The 26,056-nt window shown below is 48.6% G+C and overlaps 3 protein-coding genes across 3 annotated transcripts in view; 2 read left to right on the forward strand and 1 right to left on the reverse strand.

The window, feature by feature from the left end:
- Window positions 1-26,056, forward strand: part of LOC149366002 (sodium-dependent glucose transporter 1A-like) — a 71,885-nt gene that overhangs the window by 37,554 nt on the left and 8,275 nt on the right. The gene's annotated exons all lie outside the window — the stretch shown is intronic.
- LOC149366004 (uncharacterized) lies at window positions 967-15,627 on the reverse strand. Its single transcript, XM_089580455.1, has 6 exons — window positions 15,511-15,627; window positions 11,741-12,533; window positions 10,565-10,845; window positions 4,711-4,837; window positions 3,263-3,421; window positions 967-2,128 (listed from the first exon to the last, which is right to left on the reverse strand). Exons 1-6 carry the CDS (start codon window positions 15,625-15,627, stop codon window positions 1,164-1,166), a joined length of 2,442 nt encoding a protein of 813 aa, XP_089436581.1. The 3' UTR covers window positions 967-1,163.
- Window positions 17,783-25,420, forward strand: LOC149366005 (sodium-dependent glucose transporter 1A-like). Its single transcript, XM_089547529.1, has 4 exons — window positions 17,783-19,485; window positions 20,495-20,621; window positions 21,986-22,144; window positions 23,587-25,420. Exons 1-4 carry the CDS (start codon window positions 19,411-19,413, stop codon window positions 24,621-24,623), a joined length of 1,398 nt encoding a protein of 465 aa, XP_089403655.1. The 5' UTR covers window positions 17,783-19,410; the 3' UTR covers window positions 24,624-25,420.

Consider the following 26,056-nt stretch of genomic DNA (forward strand, 5'->3'; position numbering starts at 1 on the left):
AGTTGAAATTTCCTTCTCCATCGTCCTTTATCTCCAGCTAGTTCAGCTAGCCACTTGTGGCTCGCCAAACCTCAACGCCAGCTCGCCTTGCGAAGGAATTTCGTTCGCTGCGCTTGCTCCGGCTTCGCTTTGTAATTCAGGACGAGATTCACGAATGTGGTGGTTTGGAAAAGCTAATTTCAAAAGAATGTGCTCCACCCTCACCCTCCTCCTCTTCAGTGGCAGGTGAGGCTGGCGTCTGCGGCTCTCGTCGATCTTCTGGCTAGGGTTATTCTGGAGAAGGAGCACCTATAAGTTTTAAGTTTGACCTAAAAAAAACGTTGAAACCACTGCACCGACCCGCATTGGAACAATGCGAAAGCAAAACGTCCACATACTACATCGACGTCCGTGGTTGTTATGACGTCCATGTACTATATCGACGTCCACGGCTATTTTGACGTCTAAGTGTATTTTTGCCGTTTCTTCGAGTTTAACTAATTACACCTCATCAACCAAATTTTTTCCACGGTAACATTTTATCACACACTATCGGTCACAATCACACTTTCACACATTTATCTTCAGAGAACAACGTAGTCGTGTGGACAAAACTGCGGACGATTTTTGCTAACGCTGCAGAGCCATATAATGCTCTCGCATTAATAAATTTCGATTCTGTTTGTCCCTCTCTCACCCTCGCTCGTCGTCATTGCCTCCCGTGACACCTTGCACACGCTGACGCTGGGCTTCTACGGAAAGATCTACGGAAGGGGCTGGGATAGGAGGTAGAATAATGATTCTTCATATGGCCATCGCTATATGAGCCACGAACTTGTTACCGCGAAGAGCGAACATATGAGGAAGCCAGAGAAAATTAGGCACAGTCTGATGATGCGCCTAATTGTCATTTTTTAATGGCAGCCGCGTGGACAATTATATGGCAGTGCTGAGTGCATACACTGTGTTCTTATTTGTCAGGCAGTTACGTCGAACAAGGATACACGAAACATGCGAGCAGCACTCGCTAATGCACGGGGTGAATTTGGCGCGCAGTCCCCGTTACTCCTAAACACACGTCGGGGTGGCACAGGAGCGTCCTGGCAGCGACAGTTCCAAGTGCCCTTCAGTGAGTCCGAGCTCATTCACTGGCGGCATTGTGAATCAATCAAGGGGATGCGGCGTCAGTGTGATTTCGAAGGTCTGTACGACGACCGCCGGTCGGCAGGCAGCACGGAATATCCGTCTTCGATGGCCGTGCGTCTCACCAGCGTCTTTCCCACTAAAACGAGTAGGAGTGAGAAAACGGCCAGCGCCGCCAGAGCGTAGTGGAAGAGCATCGGCTCGTTCTCCAGTTCTGATCCGAGGCAGAGCGGCGCAAACGCTGAACTGACTCCAACAGTGAACACAGCGAGGGTGAACCTGCCTACAGAGACGCCCGAGTAGTCATGCAAGAGCAGCAGCGTCGACGGCATCACGGGGGCCATGCAAGCAGCTGCTAGAGCCGTGCCGATCCACATGACCCTCGTCTGGTCGCCGAAGACGGAGCCGAAGCCGGTCACTGCTAGGAGGAAGACGTTGCAGCACAGGAGGACGTTGAACGAACCGCGCTGCTTGAGCCACATGATGGACACGCCGCGAACCGTGCTGTACGCGGCCCAGAAGAGCGAAGTCACGTAGGCGGCCACGGTCTTGTTGCGCCACTGGAGGAGGACAAACGCAGCGATGAGCTGGCTGTATATGATCTCCATGGCGACTGCTGCGCACAGGTAGAAGAACAGCACGACTACAAGACCACTGCAGGGTACGACGGGACACTGCGTTTCCATGGGCCTCAGGTCCTGGTGGCGAGGGTCGAAGAAGAAGGCGACCAGAGCCAGGAAGACGACGACGAATACGTACAGGCCCACGGCCCAGTAGGCGTAGGCGACGTATATGAAGTCTTTGTCTTCGATGCTCGTCAGGAAGACCAGTTCCCGCTCCACGGGTGGCGGCAGGTCGGAGGGCGGCTGCAGGAGGCTCCGGCGAGTCACGAATGGTTCGCCCAGGATGGGCGCCAGGGTACAGCCGATGCAGTGCATGAAGCTGAGAGTCTGCAGGAGGAAGCCACTCGCGTCCCTGTGCAGCGCCGATACCCAGAGGACGCCCACTGCGAACACAAGACAAAAGACGTACTCCGGTGAAAGCGATTGATTGCGAAGACGTTGGGTTTTGAAACACGTGTCTGCAATGCACGACGCTATGCACTCCATCCCAAAACCGGCTGCAGAGGAGCGGAAGCTACAATAGCGAGACGACAGCTTCCAGTAGTGTATGGTTGGTTGGCTTGTGGGTTCGGGGGGGGGGGGGGGGGGGCAGTACACTTATGCAGGCTGGGGATCCGCTATTCTGTGTTCTAAGAAGAAACCTTTGAACAATCCTCATTTGATTTAGAAGGTTGAGGCACCGCAAAATCCTTTGGGTTCGTTCAGAGGTTGCGGTTGTGGCTGGCTATGGGCAGGACTGACATTGCAAACTGCCGGCGAGGTACGCTGACCCTTACCTATTACGTGTTACTACCTTATGGCAAAAATTGCCCTGGTTCCGAAACTCCTATTGTTTCTGTCCTGGGAGAGACCTTCGGCCTCTTGTATTGACAGATGAAGCTCCCAGTGATGAAATAAATCGTCTTTCTTAGGTCACGCCTCCACCTTCTTAATTTTGCAACCAAGGTTTTCACCCTTTAGCTGCGTGGTTACCAACGACGTTTGTTGTTGGTTGTGCTCTGAACCATATGTGATAAAAAATTGGAGAGGGCACTGAAGCTCCGCCTTAAGAGTATGACGCGATATCTTTAATGATTCAATGCCTATGTATGTGGAAATGACCATTCTTGTCTTTAATTTCATAGATATTTTAGAGTTATCAGACCATTACTGCCGCAGTGGTGCTAACGATAAGCGATTCTCCTCCGTCCTGCAATGGCAGGTGCTGCCACCGGTGGGGCTTGCGCGACCCAAGTTGCTCTTCCCGAGCAGCCTGTCGTGACCAATCATTAATTTAACTGCCACCTGCCATTAGTCTAAATTAATTCGGAGCCTCCCTATCATACCATACCATACCATACCATACCATACCATACCATACCATACCATACCATACCATACCATACCATACCATACCATACCATACCATACCATACCATACCATACCATACCATACCATACCTACTGACGCCGAGGGCACCACTGACGCTATTACAACTTATCGATATTGTGCGGGCGGGCTCTTCACGCAAACTGACCGATGTTAATGGCTCCCAGAGCGAAGCCCCCGAGCCCGAAGACCAGCAGGCCCTGGAAGAGCGTGTCGAAGTAGGACACGCCGAGGCAGGCCATGGCGAGGAAGAAGTCGAGCACAATGAGCAGCACCTGCGGGTTCACGGGCCTCAGGAGCACGCCACCTGGACCCACAGCGGAACAGCACATCACGCACTGTTTGATAAAAATTAGAGACAAAAGCTGCTGAAGCTTCCGGCCATGTTTCAAGACAAGGAAACGCTGGCTTCTTTGTCCGCTGTTCGTTCGTGGCGTGGGAAGGTATACTATAGGCTCTGGTATGCACATATGCAGGCAGGAAGTTATGTAGGAAAGGTATGAAGAGATATTAACTTCACTAACCTAACCTTGACAATGGACTTCGTGGTGTCACTTGGCTATGTAGTATTTATTGCTGTTCCTGTCCTTTAGAGGTAAAGGCTAACTGCACGTAGGCGTTGCGAGTTATTGCTCTTCATGTCCATTTTGCCCTGTTTTAGGCAGCGGTCGATGTTGTCCCACATGGTTACGGTGCAGCGTAAGCAGTGATGACAGGGATTACACAGTTCTTTGAGAGTCCGTAATCCAGGTCAGTGGAACTTTCGTGTGCACAACAGAAACAGGGATATATTATAAGGCATATATATACAATAAAACAAACTGTGCACGCTATAAACTTTTCACTGTTTACAGCTTGACTGAGTGTGCGTGCGTGTTGGACTGTGCTGCTCATGCGCAGTAGATGCCTGTATGAAATCCACTAGTCCCACAGCTGCTGAAACAACCCGATAGAAATATAACTGTGCTCAAAAAGACATACGTGAAAAGGTCTATACAACAAACTGTAGGCCTATCTATAGAGCGTCCTTGATGGCCAACAGGGGAGCGCCGGAGTTCTTCGTTGCGACATAATGCGGTTACTCCTACGGAATTTGCCCCTTAGAAAGTCTTCTGCGCAGAAATCATACGGGCAGTGCTCATGTCACGTCATCGCTTCGCTTGAGCGCCTGATTGGGATGCAGCGTTGTCGCAGAAAGCACCCTGGATTCTTCTGGCCTCGCGCGCTCATTCAAGCTTGCTATGGGGACATCTTCGATAAGTTCGCTACTTTTCATCTTCCTTTGTATTTGTCTGAAGGCGGCTGATGTTGCGAATTATAGCAGAACACTCAAACCTGAGCTTGTTCGGGCGTGAGGAACATGCAATGCCGGATGCGGCTTTTTCTTCGCGCCAACTAGGCCTAGCTCTGTTGCCTCTTGTGCTGTGGGTACAGCCGACAGAACAGCAGAAAAAAAAACTACAAAAAAAGTATAATTTCGTGACGTAGGTGACTTCTTCCGTAACACCAGCATCAACATCAGCCTTTGGGCCACACCGTTCAGCACATTCGAGCGACGCTCGTTGAGAGATTCAAAGAGGACAAAAAGTTCCTCACCTGCCACGGCTCCCACAAAGTAGCCGATTCCCCTGGCAGCTAGCAGGTAGAGCGCGTGGTACAGGTCCACGTCCATCGTCACAGCCAGGTCTTGCAGAGTGGGGCCGAACAGCGCGTAGTACATGCCCTGGCGAAGGACGGGGTTAATTGGAGAGACATGGGAGAGGCCTTTGCCCCGCAGTGGGCGTAGTCAGGTTGATGATGATGATGATGAGAAGCATGACTACGCCATTTTGTTTCGTTTTCCGCAACATGCACGAGATCGCCTTTATGATGTTCAACACCTCACAATACTAGATAAGTGTTCGAAGAAGGTTCGTCCGGACAGGCATTAGTTGAAGAAAAAGTGTAACTTTCACTGACCAAGTCAAAGCAGGAATGACGTTTCGGAACCCGTCGTTTTTTACTGTGATTTGGTCAGTAACTTTTATACCTTTTCTTCACCACAGAGTACTACTTATTCTAAGTAAGCTATTAGTCAGAATGATGGTTTGGTTTATGGGGTTTAACGTCCCAAAGCGACTAAGGCTATGAGAGACGCCGTAGTGGAGGGCTCCGGAAATTTCGACCACCTGGGGTTCTTTAACGTGCACTGACATCGCACAGTACACGGGCCTCTAGAATTTCTCCTCCAAAGAAATTCCAGCCGCCGCGGCCGGGATCGAACCCGCGTCTTTCGGGTCAGCAGCCGAGCACCATAACCGCTGAGCCACCGCGGCGGCTATTAGTCAGAATGAATTTAAAAAGTTCGTGGGGAGCGGTGAATGTAACGTCCGATCTTCACGAAGGGACAAGAATGAGATGAAGAGCTTGGGACAACGTTTAACTAGATGTCTTTTTTTCATTTTGGTATAATGAATATTGTTGTACTGTTAATCACTTATATTAACCAGTTCATTGTAATATAAGCTGTCACACAAGCAGATGTTAACCACCTCGGCTGAACACTTTTACATGTATTTTTGTTGTTTATGCCGGCTTTGTTTTGAGACCCTGTGAAAAGATCAGTGTGGAGCGCCTAAGGCCTCGTTAAGGTCCCGCCGCGGTGGCTCAGTGGTTACGGCGTTCGGCTGCTGACCCGAAAGACGCGGGTTCAATCCCGGCCGCGGCGGCCGAATTTCGATGAAGGCGAAATTCTAGAGACCTGTGTACTGTGGGATGTCAGTGCACGTTAAAGAGCCCCAGGTGGTCGAAATTTCCGGAGCCCTTCAGTACGGCGTCCCTCATGGCCTGAGTTGCTTTGGGACGTTAAACCAAATAAACTAAACTAAACTAAACTAAACTAAACTAAACTAAACTAAACTAAACTAAACTAAACTAAGGCCCATCTTGAGAACAAACAGCGCTTACAGACAAAGGACCAGAACAAGAAGGACACACAACTGCGCTGACTAACAACTTTTATTTGGGAAGGGAGCCGATCCGCACCTTTTATACAGAACTGGAGGGAGTGAAGCGCATATGCAAAGATCAGGAAAGTGGGCGCACGGAAAGTGCCAACACATAGACCAAGTATTCTTATCGTCACTGATAACCAATAACACAGCAAAAAACAAGCGAGAAAAGCAGGGGAGACAAAGGCAGGGAGCGTTAAGAAACAATTCTAAAAAATCTAAAAGATCCTGAAGAAGCCCACAACCAACACGGCTAAACGAATGACGATGAAAGGTGACAAAGATAAAGGCACTAAAAACTGAACAGACTGAAGCATAAAAGGTGCAGGAAAAGCCTGCGGAAGATGTAAAAAATCGGCACGGCTGAAAGATGACGGAATTAAAAGCGTTAAAACAGATAAAAGCAAAAACCTGAGAAGCCGATGAGAATAAAAACAAGCAGGAAAGGTGGTCACTAAAAAAATGAAATTGAACAGACAACAGATCTCTAAAGACAAGCAATGAATCGTAAAAACGTGTGGGCGATAAAACCTAAGGTGAGATAACAGAAAACTTTTTACAGAAAAGTTTAGGATAAAAAACATCGTAATAATAATAATAATAATAAAAAACACGGGATAAAACCAAAAGAATGCACTGAATCAAATCGAAGCAGAGAGGAATGAACACTCTTTGTCTAACAGGGCAACTGACGGCGTGCTAACGCACTCATCTTTTAGCTTGATAATAGTGGCTGCTTCAATGATTTCTCGGGTCAGTTGATTTAAGTTTTTCGCCAGAATATCTGTTTCCTTGAAAGTGGGGGAGATGCGACGGCAAGGACTGCAATCACGGCAGTGGATGGCCAAATTACCGGACCTTTTATCCTCAGCAGTAGCTTTATGCTCTAGTAACCGCTTGTTAATACATCGGCCTGTTTGGCCGATGTACTTCCTGCCGCAGGGTAAAGGTATCGAATAGACAACGCCGATGAGCAAGCAACAAACGGATCCCGATGCTTAATTGTGCAGTCTGGAATTTTTTCCCCAGAGCCATTGACCCTTCTGCAGAGTCTAGAAAGACGGTGATGAGCAGAGAAAATAACGTCTACCCCTGCCCTTTTTCCAATTCTTTTTAGATTGTGGGACACTTGGTGGATGTAGGGTATTACAGCTACCTTTTTATTGCGACTCTGCCCTTCCCTTGCGGTTAGGTTCTTTCCTTGCCTCGTTTTCAACATTTTCTGAGCAACTGAGGACAGGAGTAAGGCCGGGTACCCAGAGCTGAGAAGCCTGTACGCTTGGTTAAAGAAACTGCTCTCAATACTGTGCTCGCAGGACTTTAGTAAAGCATTATTGAAGGTGGCCTGGACTATGTTTCGTTTCACCAATTTCGAATGGGCTGACTCATACGGTAAGAGTGGCTTACTGGCCCTTGGTTCGAAGATCCAGCATACGTGATCGGGCGAGAAGTGCAGCTTAAGTTCAAGAAAGCGAAGACAGCTATTTTCCGGAACTTCATGCGTTAATACGAGGATATGAAAAGACTCTCTAAAAATGGCTAGTACACTGGAAACTTCGGTCATGAAAGCATTGCCTGGACACTCGAGAAAAATTAGATAATCATCGACATATCTGAATATCTTTAGCACCGGCGAATTTGCAATTTTTTTGCTTACTTCTCTGTCATGCATGGCCAAGAAGAGGTCGCTCAGTATAGGGGCGATGCACGACCCAATACATATGCCCTGCTTTTGGATAAAAAGAGATTCATTCCACTCAGCATAAGTAGACCTCAGGTAAACAGAGAATAATTCTAAAAAGCCACTAGCAGAAACGCCACATGCATTTTGAAAAGCCACAATTCCATGCTTGTCGATGCAATAATTTACACAATGGAGCAGATCGTCATGCGGAATAGAATAGTAGAGATCTATCAGAGTGATCTATCTAGTAGAGATCGTCAGTTGCCCTGTTAGACAAAGAGTGTTCATTCCTCTCTGCTTCGATTTGATTCAGCGCATTCTTTTGGTTTTATCCCGTGTTTTTTTTATTATTACGATGTTTTTTATCCTCAACTTTTCTGTAAAAAGTTTTCTGTTATCTCACCTTAGGTTTTATCGCCCACACGTTTTTACGATTCATTGCTTGTCTTTAGAGATCTGTTGTCTGTTCAATTTCATTTTTTTAGTGACCACCTTTCCTGCTTGTTTTTATTCTCATCGGCTTCTCAGGTTTTTGCTTTTATCTGTTTTAACTTTTAACGCTTTTAATTCCGTCATCTTTCAGCCGTGCCGATTTTTTTACATCTTCCGCAGGCTTTTCCTGCACCTTTTATGCTTCAGTCTGTTCAGTTTTTAGTGCCTTTATCTTTGTCACCTTTCATCGTCATTCGTTTAGCCGTGTTGGTTGTTGGCTTCTTCAGGATCTTTTAGATTTTTTAGAATTGTTTCTTAACGCTCCCTGCCTTTGTCTCCCCTGCTTTTCTCGCTTGTTTTTTTTTTGCTGTGTTATTGGTTATCAGTGACGATAAGAATACTTGGTCTATGTGTTGGCACTTTCTGTGCGCCCACTTTCCTGATCTTTGCGCATGCGCTTCACTCCCTCCAGTTCTGTATAAAAGATGCGGATCGGCTCCCTTCCCAAATAAAAGTTGTTAGTCAGCGCAGTTGTGTGTCCTTCTTGTTCTGGTCCTTTGTCTGTAAGCGCTGTTTGTTCTCAAGATGTTCCCCAACCAACTCGCCCAGCAACACACCTTAAACTAAGGCCTCGTTAAGCTGTCTTCGTCAGTATTTCCTGGGAGCGTTCTGTATACAAACAGCAATAATTAGATGTGGCCTGAAATCGGCTGATAGCATAAGTGATGTAAGCTGCATAACCTGTATCATCGCCTATCATCTATAATCTGCACAACTTGTGGCGACAATCGTGCACGTTACTTCATCGAATTTCATGACGTCGTCACTATAGCTTTGTCTTACTTCTTAATTTTGCCGCCGCGGTGGCTCAGTGGCTAAGGTGCTCGGCTGCTGACCCAAAAGACGCGGGTTCGATCCCGGCCGCGGCGGCTAGAATTTCTTTGGAGGAGAAATTCTGGAGGCCCGTGTACTGTGCGATGTCAGTGCACGTTAAAGAACCCCAGGTGGTCGAAATTTCCGGAGCCCTTCACTACGGCGTCTCTCATAGCCTTAGTCGCTTTGGGATGTTAAACCCCCCAAAACCAAAACCAAACTTCTTAATTTACATTAAGTAACAAATACAGGATGCTGGCTGCCCGCAGGAATATGTGTAACCCGCCCTGAACATAATATGAGAGTGACAGCCAACTTCACCCCACGCCACCCCCACCCATCTCATTATTATTCACTTACTAAAGTCCTTCTCGTTACCTCCAGATGTCTCTTCCTCTATAACGCTCTTTGCTATAAAAAGAAATATTACTCTAAAAAAATAATGCTTGATCGTTCATGGGGGTTTAACGTTCCCAAGCGACTCAGGCTATGAAGGAAGCCGTAGTGGAGGGCTCTGGAAATTTTGACGACCTGGGGTTTTTCAACGTGCACTGATATTGCACAGTACACAGGCTTCTAGAATTTCGCCTTCATTGAAATTCAACCACCGCGGCCGGGATCGAACCCTCATTTTTCGGGCCAGCACCCGAGCTCCATAACCACTGAGCCGCCGCGGCGGCTCAGTGCGAGCACTGGTGACTTTTGCTGTGATATGCAGGTCACTTTGTACAGTGGCTTTGAACTCTATGAGCTACCGGAGCTTCGACAATAAAGAAAAAAATTGGCTGTGGCTTAGCTTGGTTAAGCCCGGTAATTGCGAAAGCAATATCCGTACAGAGGGCAAAACGCTTGTCTAGAACACGTTCTGGCTGTGTTTCGGCCCGAACACGCGATATCGAGCGGTAACATTTCATTCAAAATGGTCGGGATGTAAGCATGTCCAGTTAAACTGATAAAATTTCATCGTAATTTTTCTGAATTACTGGTCGCACTGGCTTTGGGGGCTGCGTAACACACAGTTCGATCGTTCTAGACATGCATTTTGCCCTCTGTACCTACGCCATGGTACAGCTGGTAGTGTAGCTGGTGGTTGTGCTTGTGGTTAGACTTGTGGTGATGCATCGGTTATACAATCCAATCCCATCCAATCCAATACAATCCATTCCAATCCAATTCAATCCACTCCGATCCAATCCAATCCAATGTAACCTAATCTAATCTAATGTAATCTAATCCAATCAAATCCAATCCAGTCCAATCTAATCCAATCTAATGCAATCAAGGTCAAATGAAGGTCAATGGTTGTCACCGCCGCGGCACGGCAAAGGCGTGAAAGTGCAAGTAGTATTGCTTTCGCAAAGGTCAATGGGGGTCACCGCCGCGGCACGGCAAAGGCTTGAAAGTGCAAGTAGTATTGCTTTCGCAATAAAAAAAAGCTGCCGGAGCTTCGAACTCGTAAAGGGCACCTCACCATTCCAAAGAAGCTCAGGTGGACGCTGAACGTTTGCACGGACTTGATGATTCTCTCCTGGCGGCTGTCCTCCACTTGAGGCTCCTTGGCAGGTGCGGACTCAAAGGACTGATGGCGCTCCCACTTCCTTTCGAGCGCCTGCTTTGCCGCTACGCTCGTGACGTCACCCACCGTCGCAGACTTCCGGGCCACCTGTGGCGCGAGCGCAGGACCACTGCCAGGCATCGTGATTGGCTCCGAGTCCGATTTGAGACGCGCCCCGCTGGCAGGTTCGGCCCCCGCTACGTGAGGAGGAAAACCACCTTTGACGGGTTAAAGAAAGTGATGAAAACGAAAAAAAGAAAAACCGAAAAAAAGAAAAACGTTATTGTGGAGAATCGTGCTGTGACAATGCGGGTCAAAAGAAAGAAGACACTCCGTCATTCTAGTGCCGCCTTGACCCTCACAAGTCAGGCTCGTATTGCTCCACGCATTACGAAAGAATGTATGCACTAGAGGCTGCAGCAAGAAAATCTCATGTTGTGACTGCGGCACGGGGCAAAGAAGCAGCTGCGATTGGTGCGCTGCTTTCACCACCAGATAGGGCACCACCAAGACCGCCTGGATCTCGGGACCATAGATGCCACATTCTGTGGAGCGCCTGCTCCTTCGAAAAATTTTCGGACCGCCTATAAACTGTGCAAACAAAATTTTTGCAAGCGCGTGCAACCTACATACCGCCCGTGGCGCAGGGCCCATCTAGACAGCGCCTTCATGAGTCCTCTCCTGCGGCGTACTGTGACGGCAACAGTGATGTCATTTAACTTTGCTCAACTTTGCTACGAAACTATCGGTGAGAAAAAAAAACAAAAACAAAGTAACAGCGCCGGATTTGGTAAGTTTGGTGCTGTTGGCTCATAGTAGCAATGGCGCATGTTATTCGCGTTGCCAGTGCTTTCAAATGAAATTCTGTAGATATCATGAAGTTACTGAAAGCAAGCAGACATGGAAAGACGTCTTCAGAATTGTTTTCACCTAAATGGAGCTCCTGGACGTCTCGCTCACGCACTGTCACTCTGCACGGTGTCATTCATGCGGTATACCCCCCCCCCCCCTCCCCCCCTCTACGGAAATAAAAAAGAAAGGAAAAATACCGGAGATTGGCACTAGTAGCTTTCGCTGTAAAACGACCCTCACCCTGCGTTACACCCCTTGGAGGTGTCCAGACAGCCTTCGGCGGTGTCCCAGCGGCCTTGGGTGGTGTCGCAACGGCCTTTGCCGGTGTCGCGGCATACGGCGATGACATCTGGGACGGCGAGCTCCGCGTCCAGCCTGCCGGTGGCGGCTCGACGTGCGTCTTGGCCGACCCTGGCGAGCCCTTCTCGGACACCCTGACCGGGGCCAAATTAGTGTGTGGCGGTGTGCCCGGCTCCGCTTTATGTATTTCCTGCGACGACGATTGGGCGACCGGCCTGCGTGGTGCCCCGCCTAAGTACAGCGGGGTCTCGTTCGTCGGAGGCGGTACCGGTGCTTCCGCTTCCGGGGCGGGCATGAGACTGTCCCTTAAAGGCGGCGCCCCTCCTAAGTACAGCGGGGTCTCGTTCGTCGGAGGCGGTACCGGTGCTTCCGCTTCCGGGGCGGGCATGAGACCGCCCCTTAAAGGCGGCGCCCCGCCTAGGTACGGCGGAGTCTGGTTCGTCGGAGGCGGTACTGGTGCTTCCGCTTCCGGCGTGGGCATGAGACCGCCCCTTAAAGGCGGCGCCCCGCCTATGTACAGCGGAGTCTGGTTCGTTGGAGGCGGTACCGGTGCTTCCGCTTCCGGCGCGGGCATGAGACCGTCCTTTAAAGGCGGCGCCCCTCCTAGGTACAGCGGAGTCTGGTTCGTCGGAGGCGGCACCGGTGCTTCCGCTTCCGGCGCGGGCATGAGGCCATCCCTTAAAGCCGGCGCCGGGGGTGCCGGTTCCGATTCGGCCGTGGGGCTACGCAGCATCTGCGAACGGCCACCGTCGCGGAGTGGGGAATTGTGAACTTGACGGCCATGAACGAAGAAATGTGACTGAGTTCTGTGGCCCCCTCTCCCAGACTAGTTCACGCAAGCTCTTCACTGCTCTGCGTGAAGAGCAGTGAAGACCAACAACCCCAAAGCGCGCAGTTACCGTTATACGTCATCGCACAGCATACCACACTGGTGTGACTCGCCGTAGCAAGGAGGGCACGTTTGGGTTTGTTCCGGGAAGGATGCTGCGTACCCTTGGGTAAAGGACCTTTTGCGAACAGCTTGAGGGCCGTGTTAACCACAACGGTTGATTAGGGGCAATAGCGGTCGGATGCTGAGCGCCAGGGGGCGGGATCTACCCGGCCACGGTGGCGGTATTGTGATGAAGGCGAAATGAAAAAAAAACGCGCGTATCTAATCTCATCTTTTGCTTTCACTTCTTTTACTTTCTAATCTTCGATTCCCTCTCCCTCTCGAGATCTCCTCGGGATTGTGACCACACTGATGTCAGCCGGTGGGGCCGTGCACTTTCCTCTGGTTTCTCACAACCTCTGGTCACTGAATTGTTTGCGTCATTCTGTTGATTGAGAAGAACCGGTATTACATACGAGCTGATGTACTATGATGATGATGTGATGATACGAGCTGAAGTCACTGAAGTTACTTTCAGGTTACTTGGCGCGACGTCTTGACTAATGTTCGCTCTCACTTACCATACACTCTAAACACGATTAAGCCTAATCGGAGTAAAAAGAAGGAAGTGAATTGCCTTCTAGGGCACTGCCTTTTAGGGGAAATGTATGCTACCTATGTTCCGCAATAAAAGAAAGAAACCAGTGCCATAACTGTTTGATATAATTTTAATGCGATATCATTAGGAGCCTCATGGGACCAAAGTGAGTCGTCGGTCATGAAATTCACCCACTGGCTGGAGGTATGTGACGTCACCAGAACAGATAATTCCTATTGGCTGGAGGTAAGCGATGACCCCAGTGGCGTCACTTACAGTAAAGACATCTACAGCTTTTAATGCTAACGCATTGCCAACACATAAGGTAATCAGGTGTCCAAAAAAACTGCGCGAAGACGATGGGATAAGAAGAGGCACAGAGGCGCGCACACAAGCCGCAGAACTTCCAACTTGATGTTTACCGCGCCATTTTTTACCGCGCCATTTCTGCGAAGAACAACTTATTGCATTCACTGTCTACCGGTGGCAAACTGTGTGGTGGTACTGAAATTGTTTTCGTCACTGAGAATTCATTAATTGCTATTATTATTAATAAATATTTTAGACGTGGTGGAGCGCAAGGGCTACCAAGCAAATCTGTAGTGTAGCACTCCTTACGAATTTGTACCAAGTGGGAGTCTTTGACTCGCCTACAACCCGCAAGGAAAAGGTGTCCTACAATGTTACGCGGTGGCCGGCTTGTCACACTGCACGAACAAGAATAAATTCAAGCTCGTTAACAGGTGAATGCTCGAAAGTGCAATAAAGCACGCGATAATCTGAATTCGAGTCAACATCACTCTAATGGGGACACTGACGTTAGAAGCGGCTACACGTACCTTGACAGCCAAATAGAACACAGTAGAGGCTATTTAGTGCACTTTCCACACCTCTGGTTCTTTTCAGATCTGCTCTCTAAACACGAATACGCATATATGGGAGTAAAAAGGGTTAAAGCTGTCCTCTAGCTCACTCCCTTTTATAAAAGACAGTGCGCTAGAGGGCAACTTTACTCCCTTTTTACGCCTTTCTGTTAAGAGTGTGTATAAAAGGTTTCTGAACGAGGCTATTTTGGGATCAAAGCTGGAAATGGGCGTACGCGTTATTACCATTCTTTTCTTTGTTCCCGTTCCGCGTAGCGTTACAGCCAAGACGAATAAGCTATCTCGCACTTCAGTCGTTGAAAAAATCAAGGAGGCGGAGGAGGAGGTAGAAGAGGAAAGGCAGGGAGGTTAACCGAAAGAATAATCGGTTTGCTACCCTACACGGGGGGAAGGGGCTGAGGGGATAAAAAAATGAAAGAGAAAAGAGAGTAGCAGAAAACTGAAGTCACTCTAAAACGTCAGTGTTCGTTGAAGTCACAGCCTGTCGTGCAGGCCAGAAGTTCTCGCCTTCTCCGCCGACGACCGCCGCGGCCAGGGGCCGAGAATCTTCATTTCCGTCAGTGGGCGCGGATCTAGGCGCTCCAGCGCACGTCTGAGAGACTGCCTTTCGGTGGTGTAGGCAGGGCAGTCACAAAGAATGTGGGTTATAGTCTTGTCATGCCCGCAGGTGGCACATGCAGGGCTATCAGCCATACCGATTTAGAAGGAGTAATGGTTGGTGAAAGCTACACCAAGCCAGAGGCGACACAGCAAAGTTTCTTCTCGTCGTGGTAGGCCTGATGGTAGCCGGAGTTTCAGATCTGGGTCCAAGGATTTTAAACGGGAATTGAAAAATTGTCAGGAATTCCACGCGGCAAGTGTGATGTATTCGCCTTTGCAAGTAGAGCCATTTCAGTGTAAAGTAGGATACAACTAAAAAAAAACAGCAGTTGGTAACACTGGGCCGCGGTCCGCGGCGTCCTGTATTACTCCGCTGGCCAATCGCAACTGTAAACGAAATCGGCTTTTTAATGTTTGACTATATCAAACAATCCATGTATCAAAATTCTAGAGCTCGTAATTTTTTTCTTGTGATAAGCTTCTTGTTTAGGTAACAAGAAGCGTTTAAGCAGCTGACTACTTTTTTGTCGTGGAGGAATTCTGTGCGCGAAGGTTGAATGTAGGCGGAGCTTCACTGCAGACTTAAGTTGTATCCGACTATAGCAGAACAAAATTTCGGACACTTAAAATATAAACAAAGCTGAACGCTACTGACGTCGCGGAGTGGGCATGCACAAATTACAGGTGCGAAACGCTTACGTATAGCGCGGTTCATAAAGGCGGATCTGAGATACCTATGAGGGAACATCGCGTTCACCTGGGGCGAGGTCTGTGTGCCTTTCGGAGAAGACGGGTTCGGCTCGTAGGTGATCATGAGCCGTTCCTCCTCTTGGGTGCCCTCGGGTGGCGGTTGCTGCTGCTGCTCGTCGGCCATGGCGTTGCCAGTCCTGGTTGCGCTGCACGCAGCGGTCGGTGGACCTCACGAAGGACCCTCTCCCCCGGATGGCTCGGCCGACTTGCCCTCCCCCCGGCGGCTGCGCCGATGGCTACCCTGTCCCGATGGCCACCCTGGCCCGTGGCAAGCGGCGAAGACGACGACGCTAGTGGGGGAACACTGCACAGTGCGATATGGTTCTTCTCGATGGCTCTTGGGAATGCAGTAAATGTACCCCAGTGCAAGGGCGCTCTGGAGCGTGTTGGCAGTTTAGCGTTTGCCAGATGCGTTGGGTAGACGTTACAGAAGCGTTTGAGAATTGTTGTTGTTGTTGTAGCCTACGACAACAAATGGCCGCTGTGCCCTGAACCTTGCCTGTCCTCTTCGTCTTCACCGCATTCTATGAATATGAGGGTGTTTTCTTATAAAAATGGTCTATAGACAGTCTATAGACTTCTTATAGACTCTGTTGCCTTCATATAATATTTCTTTTTGTCTATTCATAGTCTACAGACTTTCTATAACAAAAGTTCAGTAAAGGTGTATGGTCATAAATCTATAGATTATCTATAGCTATAGATTGTCTTGAGACTGTCTATATAAAATTCGTATTGTCTATAGACCGTTCTGTAGGATTTGCCTATAGAGAGTCTATAGAATTTATAGACAGTAGTCTATAGATAGTCAATAGACTGCCTGAAAATTTTTGGAATGGTTGCTGTCCCACGTTCGTTTCTTTTACCTTTATTGTGCAGAGGTGCATAGCAATCTGTGCCCGCCGATTCTTGGCCGATCCGACAGTGCCTGCGTGTGACATCTTTTCTAAGGCCAACAACAATATTAGGGAATCCGGGTCAGCACTTGAAGCGGAACGTGCCCTCGATGAGGGATTGGTCGTGGTTTCTTGAAGATTCCCAAGAACTAAATGGAACCCCTATTCAGAGTATGTGAATCTATTACTGAAGAAATGGCGCGGGGGAATTTTTAAAGTTCATGTGACTTTTGAAATAAGCTGGAGTGGATGGTGAAGGGTCTTATATCCCGAAGTTCATTTAAAGGCATCTTCGCCAATTTTTAAGGCTCTTGTTGAATGAAATTAACGAAGAAATCTCCCGGGTGTAATGATGTAGCTGTGAATAAACTCACGCACTTGCTTCGGAGCTCAGCTGCTGATGCTTGCACCGAGGAAGACTTGTAGAGCCGCATTGAGCCGTAACCGTTCAAGCGGCACCTGACTGTCATTATGTGCGTCTCTTGAAATAATCGCATACACACCGCAGCCAGTGCATGACCAGGCCATCAGGCGGGTTTATCGACATGCATGTCACCACAAAGGCAATACAGCACATCACAAACTCGGGGCAGCCATCTTAATTTCAGTCACTGCAGCGTGTGCACCACAGATGGGCTGAACAGGCTGTTAAGACAACGAACAAATTAAGCCAGACATGTTGGTCCAGAGAAAGCCAGAATCAAGCTAGAGAAGAGGGCTGAGTCGGGCTGGTTGTTTCATGTTGAATGGTACGACTAAACAGCGCTGACGGACGGCACGGAAGAAGACGAGACAGACACATGTGTCTGTCTCGTCTTCTTCCGTCCCGTCTGTAAGCGCTGTTTTACCGTACCATTCAAGCTAGAGAGCTCCTGGCATCTGGCTTAGTGACCTTTTGATAGCTGGTGGACCACTCGATCTACTTCGTCAGTTGACTTCGCAGTGCAGTGCTTTCCGATGACGTAACAAAAGCCGTTAGTCTCCGCACAAGCAGATCTTCTTTGGCGCAGTGGAGGCTCTCGAACAAACCGAACTGAGAATTGGTACACCATAGTGAGCGAAGCACTCCGGTGACAGAAGTGTCCTCTGATCCTGACGATGAAGGGTAGCTCACGGCGTCTGAAAACTGTAGTACGAGTCGACTGGGACTCAAATTTTGTTGCTTTAGCTGTAAGGCGATTCGAAGACGTCAGCCGTAACCACCACTCCAGCAGGGCTTGGGATCATGGATGGCTGCGCAGGCCTCAAACGTTGGAGCTCACTCTCTTCCGGAACCCTTCGGGCAGTCTGTCCCATACATGGGATTAGCAAGACTCACCGGAAGTTTTTGGTGTCTTCGAAACAGTGATTTTTAAGGCACATAGTTCAGATATTATCCATCACTTGCCTGGGCTTGGCGAATCTCGATACCCGACTTCTGGTTGAATTGTGGGCGAGACTGAACAATTTTCAGCACAAAATCTTTGATTTGACTGATGCCTTAACTGTATACACATAAGCTCGCGGAATAGGTCCGTTAGCTTTGTTGTCGTCATAGCGGTATGTTCAAGGAGAACGGCTTAGCATCCATTTCTGACGGGACGGTGGAGGAGGAGCCTCAGGAACCTGACAATTTTCAGAGCATCTGAGACCTGTAAAGCGGCTTGTGCGTGAATATGGCTCTTGCAGAGAGATGTTTTGCTGATTACATGCCATAAATTTCAACACAACCACACACAAGACAACACAACAGACGTCTTGCTGATCCACACTCCTCGCCAAGTGATCCGACGTCTTCTTTGCTTGGGCACATATGTCTGTTTCTTAGCGCAAACCATCTGTCCTGGACACGCATGCGCTGTAGCATGCTTTCAGGATTAGAACTTTGCTTTTTCCAATGCGACACTTCCACTCACGGAGTTTCTAAGTTTGGAGGTGCCAGAAAAAATCTTCAAGAACGAAGGTGATCTCGGAGCCGCAGTCCACTTCTCAGGGCAGTTCACGCCTTTTGACGAGCACAGTCGATGGGCTGTTGTACCTTGCTTACGGATCTTGCCTGGCCAGGCTACAGGACGCCTTCTGGCTCACTCGAAACACTATGGGTCACAAAGTCACGAGCCGCACTTAACGCTGGCAGGTCGGCGCGCTCATGTAGGCCGACTGCACTTATCAGCTGGCGTCCCCAGTGAGGGCGCTCACGAGATTATCCTTCTTATCTACATCTTCACGCCGACCAGATGGAATATATCTTACTAAAGGGACCGTTACGACCTGGCGTATCTGATTCGAACCCACAGAGAGTCGTTATTTTCACTCCCAGTGGAGCACCAAAGGATTCACGGTACTTCCTGCTGCATGAGGTCGTCGGACCATGCCCCGCTTGACGCTGGTCATCTAGTCGACGCATGAGCGGAACTGGCGGGAACTCACGAATTCTTCCGTCTTGAGTCCGCTTTTCGCGTAACTCGCGCCAGTCACTGGCATCGAGGGACGAAGAAAACCGGTTCGCTCCGGTTAAGGGCATCGTGGCTGTTGTAAAGACACCCATCTTTAACCGCGCAGTCGCAACAACCCTTTGTCGCCACCGTAACGAAGAGGTCAGTTGCGCTCGATAAGACGGAGTCGTATAATGAAAAGAAAATAAACGATGAGAGCGTCGCGAAATGAACTCTGGGCCTCTGCTGGCGACGTCGGCTGCAAAAGTATGGAGCGAGCTATCGCTGCGAGGCTTGTAGTGCGGTGGGACAGCTGTTTATACTCCATAAACAAGCGTGTACTGTTTTAGACCCTTGGCGCGTGTAGTGCGATAAGGCAGACCCTGAGATTGCGTAACCCAAGGCACGCAGTCACTGGCGCTGTTTTGATGCGAAGGCAACGGGTGTCGAATAGAGCGGCGACCGCGATATAAAAGTCGACCTCTGGTCGCCTAATTGAGGCACTATCAGCGTTGAAACTCGCGCGTAGAGGCTGCTGTTCAAGTAAAGGGGCACATTCGGTTGTACACTCGCGAAGCGGCACGGCAGTCGAGCAGAATGACGTTCAAGAAGTGGCAACTGCTGCTCAAGTTGGGGCGGACCTTCAACCTGAACGTCGGTTCCTTCGGAATGGTAAGTATATACGATCCCCTCTGACCTTTTCAATTGCGCATTTAAAAGGTATTTACGGACAAACTGAAATTCTCTTGCGTCGATAGATATTACTGCAATCTAATGACAAAGATGCCACTTTCTTTGGAAACTGAGCTTCTATAAGCTAGAAAAGGTTACAAAATAAAATAGAGGTGTCGCCACCATCGGCCGTTTTCGCGAGCAAACTGTGGTGACGTCAGAACAGTTTTAACAAGCAGTGGATCACCACCGTTCGTTTATCAACAGTGATCGCCAATTTTTATGCTGTAGGTAGCCCAAGAAAAGACGATTCTCGCCAATTTTTGTTTGGCCTTGACGTTACTGATTTAAATGAAGTGGCCGAGAAAAAAATGTTCCATTCTGAAATTCAACTTTCACGGTAATATTTAAATTCGTCTTTTGCTGCAGAAAAAACATCGCCGCAGCCATAATGAGTCGCAGATTAGGAAGCATGTCTGCGGCCGCACAGGGGCTGCATAATCTGTTTCGTTGACGATTTACTTGCAACGCATCGGCCTGAGGGCTTTCCATGCTGGTATTAGCAGCTTTTATCTCTGCCACTTGCTCCTTCTTAAATATAAATAAATGCCCAATGACACGAAACGAAATGACAGTGAACATGGACAAAAAAAAAGCACCGAGTGCTTGCTTGATCCACCCAGGTAAGAGCTGAAGCTTTTCACCCGAATTCACATGGGTAGTTTAGTACTTTCATACATGCGGTGCATGTTTTGTAGAGTGGGCGGCATCCGTGTTGGCAATAAAGGAAGATGGATAACAGGCCTGCATTACCGTGTATTCTGTGTGCGTCACACTTTCTTCGTAAAGGCCCCCTTTGAATGAAACCTTGAGCGCATTTTTTTTAGGGGTCGAAGGGGGGCATCATTAGACATTGTGCAGTACCGTGATCGTCTCTCATGAGAACAACCATCTTACGCTGCGCTCGACGAGCTCGTCAGTTACGTGAATGCCGTAATTCCACTCGTAGGGGCTCATCGTGTCCCTGACCGGAGTAGCCCTGCTTGACCTGGTCGAAATCTACGACTCCAGCGTGGGAAGCGTGTCCCACCTCATTACCACCCGCTGCTTTGGCCTTCTGCTCGGATCTCTCGTGGGTGAGTTTCCACTGGCCACAATTGCGAGCCGTGACGTCGTGAGACAAGTTTTCGTGCAATTTTCATCTGCCAGCTCCTCATACGTGCTGGCTATGACAAGAGGTTATTCTGCAGTACCAAACTAGCTGCTGCTGCTGCTGCTGCTGCTGAGTCTGCGCAAGAAAAAAAAAGCGGGAACTCGAAGAGTTTCACTCGGACACCTAACTCTATTCATAATCGTCATCAGCCTGACTACACCCACTGCAGGGCAAATGTGTCTCCAATGTCTCTCCAATTAACCCTGTTCTTTGCCAGCTGGGGCCATTCCATCCCCGCAGACTTCTTAATCTCATCCGCCCACCTAACTTTCTGCCGCCACCTGCTACGCTTGCCTTCTCTTGGAATCCACTCCGTTACCCTTGAGGACCAGCGGTTATCTCGCATTTGCATCACATACCCTGTCCAGGCCCATTTCTTCCTCTTGATTTCGACTAGGATGTGATTAACCCGAATTTGTTCCCTCACCAACTCTGCCCGTTTCCGGTCTCTTAACGTTAAATCTATCATATTTCTTTCCATTGATCGCTGTGTTGTCCGTAACTTAAGCTGAACCCTGTCTGTTAGCCTCCACGTTTTTGCCAATGCAGCTGTTGATGCCTTTACTGAAAATGACGTCACCTCCGGTCTGGTGACATCACTACTTTTCAGCCCATAGGAATGTTCCCTACGCCACTTCTCTGCAGCCAGTGGAAATGCTTCCGTCTGGTAACGTCACTTCCCTCTAGCCAATGGACGAGTTTTATGATGGACGGAGCATTATGGCCCCATGGAGCTTCGAATGCTCTCGCATTAGAATTATAGCAAAGAATAATGGCACTGGTTCTTTTTGTTGCAGCAGGAAGTTATGGCTGCTGTGTGCCAGTTCGTGCTGTACCGCATGGAAGGAATGCAAGCGCGTCAAATAAGTGCATTTGTGTAATCAAAACGTTTTGGTATCATCATCTGCAGAGAAGTTGAGGAGCAGTTAGTTTGACTTCATCGTAAGATGAAAACGGGCGGCTCGATGATTTCTTTAAGGGGAGGGGCTGGAAAATTTATTTCCTTTGGGAAATTTTAGTGGTACAGGATCCTCTGTAGCAAGTGACGCAACTTCATCTTCTGTGCCTTTCTTTCACTGTTTCAAGTTGAATAAGGACAGTCTCAATTTCTTTCAGTGGAAGGTGCTCTCATGTCGCGTCTGATGCGAAAGTTACTTGGGTGGATGCCCATGAGTAATTGATCCCTTATTATACGACAGTTAGGCATGTCCGCAGTCAGTATACAAGTGTTTGGATGTGCTTTCCTCCCACGCCTTAACTCGTGCTATGTGATTCTTTTTTTTCCAGGGGGCAAGTTGTTCGATACCTACAATACTCAGCTCATGATGATTGCCACTACCCTACTGGCAACGGTCACTGTGCTCATGATACCGCTGAGCGGCACGCTGTGGCTGGCACACGTCATGGTCTTCGGCGGCGGCATCAGCTTGGGGGCCTTCGACACTGGTACGGACTCGAGTCGCTGACCTTCGTCGTCTTTGTGACCTTCCATTATGCTAGTTAAGTGACTAGAAGAGAGCAAACTAAGTCAGGGAAAAATACGCTAGTTAATGACGTCATTGTAGAAGTCAAGAAGAAAGGATCTGGACAAGGCATGTGGTGCGAAGGCAGGATAACCGATAACTGCAATGGACTGGATTACAAGATAATGCAAATGTAGTAGGGGACGGCAGGAAGTTAGGTGGGCGGATGAGATGAAGTTTGTGGGGAATAGGATGACCGCAGCTGGCACAAGACAGGGTTAATTGGCGATATATGGGAGAGGAATTTGTACTGTTGTGGACGTAGTCAGGCTGATGATGTTTACGCTAGTGAACACAGGCATCGCTCTAGAATGGTATGAACGCTGCTTAAATAGGACTCCTTGCTCCTATTTTCCGTACTTGTCGACAGACGGTGCGAGAAAGTAGTTGAGGAAGACGACGGGTGTTTATGTGAAACCGGCCACTAATTTAAAAACAGGTCTCTTGAGGTATAAGGATGGCTTGCGGCGTGGTTTTATTAGTGCTGGCGGACATCAGAGAAGAGGTGAATCACGTTATCAGGATGGTTGTTAACTAATGTCTAATAGTTAACTTTCGAACTATTACCGTTAGGCTCCTGGTTGCAGTCAGAGATTTGTAGCTGGACGTTAGTAAAAGCAAGCCCCGTCAGTTTTTATAATTTCGAAAACGGGATTACTTGAAAACGTGAGCGCCCGAAGACCCACAGGCGCGGTCATAAGTAAACGGAGCACGCTATTGCGTTCGAAGTGCAATCACGCTTTCTCCATTGGTAATGAAGAAGCGTTGCTTGTCTACAAGAAAGCCCACCAAACTCCGCTACCAGCATGCGCGTACCACTGCTGGAAATTTCAATTAGGTGACGCGTGAAAAATATTCGAAGACAGTTGCGTGCTCCGTTTACTTTTGTCCGCGCCTGCACTGCCAGAGAAAAAAAAAATCCGCTTATTTTCGGAACGCTCTTTCCTACAGGGCTTTTCCAGGAGCAGGGTATGGGATAGACGGAATTTACCCTCTAAGAGCTTGTCTGTTGCATAGATGTAGCTCAGCTGTCATGTTTCACTTTTTGAATTTCGCGCGCTTTCTTTTAGGGCTCTTAAAAAAAAAAAACAGCTACGTGAACGGTATCGTGCTGCAAACATTTAAGCCGGTTGTTTTTCAAGGTGGTATAAAAGCTTTGATTTGACACTTGTTCGCCGAAACCAATATTTAAAAAGTTAGCAAGTTAGTCATACTTAACAGAACGAAAAAAATATTCCAGAATGGGGCCCACGACTCTCAACAGAACCGAGTCGCTTCCACTTGCCTTGGACACTCGATACTTTTTGAAAACTTCGTTGCGTTTAGTTGGGACACCGGGTGTATACTTTCGACGCTCTTTTTCAGGCTCCAATGTGTGGATGATCCTGCTGTGGCCTGAGAACAGTAGCCCCGCCCTGCAAGTGTTTCACCTCAGCTTTGCCCTGGGCTGCCTCGCTGCGCCTCTCATCGCCGAGCCGTTCATGTCCACCAATGTCTCGCCGCCAGGCATCCCCTGGGCCAACGCGAGCGAAGTCGCTTGGACCTCGCCTCCGATTTTGCGGCTGGACGAGAACTCCTCGCTGAACGAAACCATGGTCGGATTTGGAGGCGACGCGACCAGAATCCAGTACGCGTTCGGCATCACCGCCGCCTTGCATCTCGTTCTACTTATTTCTATGGTCGTCCTGTACTGGATCGACCGGAGCGACTTCAAGTCCGAGGTTGCCTCCAAGGAGTCGGGCGGTGAAGAAGAGAGGCGTCAGGCGAAGGCCGATTTGCGCTTCAGTCGTACTCTTGTGGCTCTTCTGAGCACCTACATCTGCGTCTACGTGGCTCTGGAGGTCACCTACGCCCAGATGATCACCTCGTTCGCCGTCAAGTGTGCGCTACACTTTTCCAAGACGTCCGCCTCGCGTCTGGCCGCTGTGTACTTCTTCTGCTTCGCTGCTTGCCGCGTGGTGGCGTCGCTCATCACTATACGGGTCACGTCCTTCCAGATGATGGTCGCCGCCCACGTCGTGCTGGCACTGACCGGAGTCCTCTTAGTCGTGTGGGGTTCGACGTACGACATTGTGCTTTGGGTGGGCAGTGCGCTGATGGGTCTGAGCCAGGGACCCAACTACGCGGCCGTCGTCGCCTGGACGGTCAGCTATATCCGCATGAGTAACAAGATGATGTCGCTGGTCATAGTCACAGCTGGCATAGGATCCATGTCGCCCTCGCTGCTTGTGGGACAGTTTCTGGACACGTGTCCGGACATCTTTCTTTACGTCTGCTTCGCCACCGTGTTTCTCTCGATAGCGGTGTTCGCGGCTACTTACCTTTACGTCAGGAAGCGACCGATGCTTAACAGTGCGAAGACGTTGACCCAGGTCGAGGACTATTCACTCAAACCAGTGTAGACTGTTCTGCGGAGAAAAAGTTGACGAACTGCTGAACGATCCGAGCCCGAGTTTCGTGTGCCGGAAAGTAGTGCTTAGCCAGCCGCTCTGCTTTTTCCTGTGGAAAACACGGGCGCCGCGTACAAGTTGTCATAATATGACCGTCCTTGTCGTGCTGATCATTCGTGCCTTGTTTTCAAGGCGAAAGCATACTCAGTCACCCCATATTTTTCAAATGCCGACGTGAGTCGCACCGTTTTCCGAAATGAAACGAAAGCAACTGGGCCCCTCACTTTGGGCCTTCTAAACTTTTATCAAAGTCACATGAAAGGCGAAAAAAAATCAGTGGTTCAATAATTATTTTGCGTTTTTTCTTACGCCCTGAAAATGGGATGTCAGCGTTGGACACAATATGGACGAAGGTGGCTTGGAGGGGAGGCTTTGGTACGCATATGTGACGACACAGAGAACACATATACGCCTGTGGCAATTTGTGTTCGACACGTGAAAAGACGAACGCTGTGAACGGCCGTAGCCGTCAATGGCTTTAGCGGCTTGTGTAGCTCGTCGAGTTTGTCCGGCTCAGTGGTCTTCGCCTCCGGATGGTCGAGCGCGGCCTTGCGAGGGACAGCTGACCAGAGTCGTAAAGTCTTTTTGCCTGCGATCAACACCATTCTGATGGCACATCTTGTTCCAAAATCATCGTCCTCACCCGAAAAAACCTTATGCATCTGAATATTCAGGACTCTGTAATCAATATCTGCATACATCACGGTATTATAATATGTACCGACGTTATTTTCTTTGTGTCCCGATCCCTCGATGTGCTTGAAACCAACGACGTGCCGTCAGGTAGCTGTCCACACTCTTTGAAGGCCAGAAATGTAGGCGCTTACGCAATAGCTCAGAAATGGACCGACTTATTTATTTATTTATTTATGAATACTGCGATCTTGTACACAAGATCATAGCAGGTGGGAAACAATGTATTAAGATAAAAAATACAGACACATACTAACAAAACATAATTGCACACAAACAAATCAGAATTGCACATAGAACAAAACAGAATTGCACATAGAAAAATCAGGAAGAAAAATACCGCGGCAAGGTCATAAACAAACAATTATTTCAAATGCTCTTCAAACAAATGCAATGATCTCTGCCTGACAACATCATCCGTAAGGTTATTCCAATCAGTGATGGTCTTTGGAAAAAAAGAATATTTAAAACAATTAACTCGAGAATTTAATGGCGTTATGGAAAGAGAATGACGATTTCTAGTTTGGTACCCCGAAGAATAAGCAAGGATATTAGAGGTGTCAACTTCGAAATTATTATGAATTAATTGAAAGAAAAATTTGAAAGAAAAACTGATGACCTGAAACGGGGAGCGTCTACAAGTGAACGACGGCTCAGGTTGTACAGTTTATTGAGTTGTCAAACAACTTTCC

Source organism: Amblyomma mixtum, chromosome 1 (assembly GCF_055824585.1).
Source record: "Amblyomma mixtum isolate Tamu chromosome 1, ASM5582458v1, whole genome shotgun sequence".
Classification (NCBI taxonomy): Eukaryota; Metazoa; Arthropoda; class Arachnida; order Ixodida; family Ixodidae; genus Amblyomma; species Amblyomma mixtum.

Coding starts and splice junctions, on each gene's coding strand:
- LOC149366004 (XM_089580455.1), bottom strand. CDS start 15,627: ATGGCCGACGAGCAGCAGCAGCAACCGCCACCCGAGGGCACCCAAGAG. Junction 3,422..4,710: donor CTTTGTGGGAGCCGTGGCAG/GTGAGGAACTTT, acceptor CTGTGGGTCCAG/GTGGCGTGCTCCTGAGGCCC. Junction 2,129..3,262: donor TCTGGGAGCCATTAACATCG/GTCAGTTTGCGT, acceptor TTGTGTTCGCAG/TGGGCGTCCTCTGGGTATCG.
- LOC149366005 (XM_089547529.1), top strand. CDS start 19,411: ATGACGTTCAAGAAGTGGCAACTGCTGCTCAAGTTGGGGCGGACCTTC. Junction 19,486..20,494: donor ACGTCGGTTCCTTCGGAATG/GTAAGTATATAC, acceptor TTCCACTCGTAG/GGGCTCATCGTGTCCCTGAC. Junction 22,145..23,586: donor CTTGGGGGCCTTCGACACTG/GTACGGACTCGA, acceptor GCTCTTTTTCAG/GCTCCAATGTGTGGATGATC.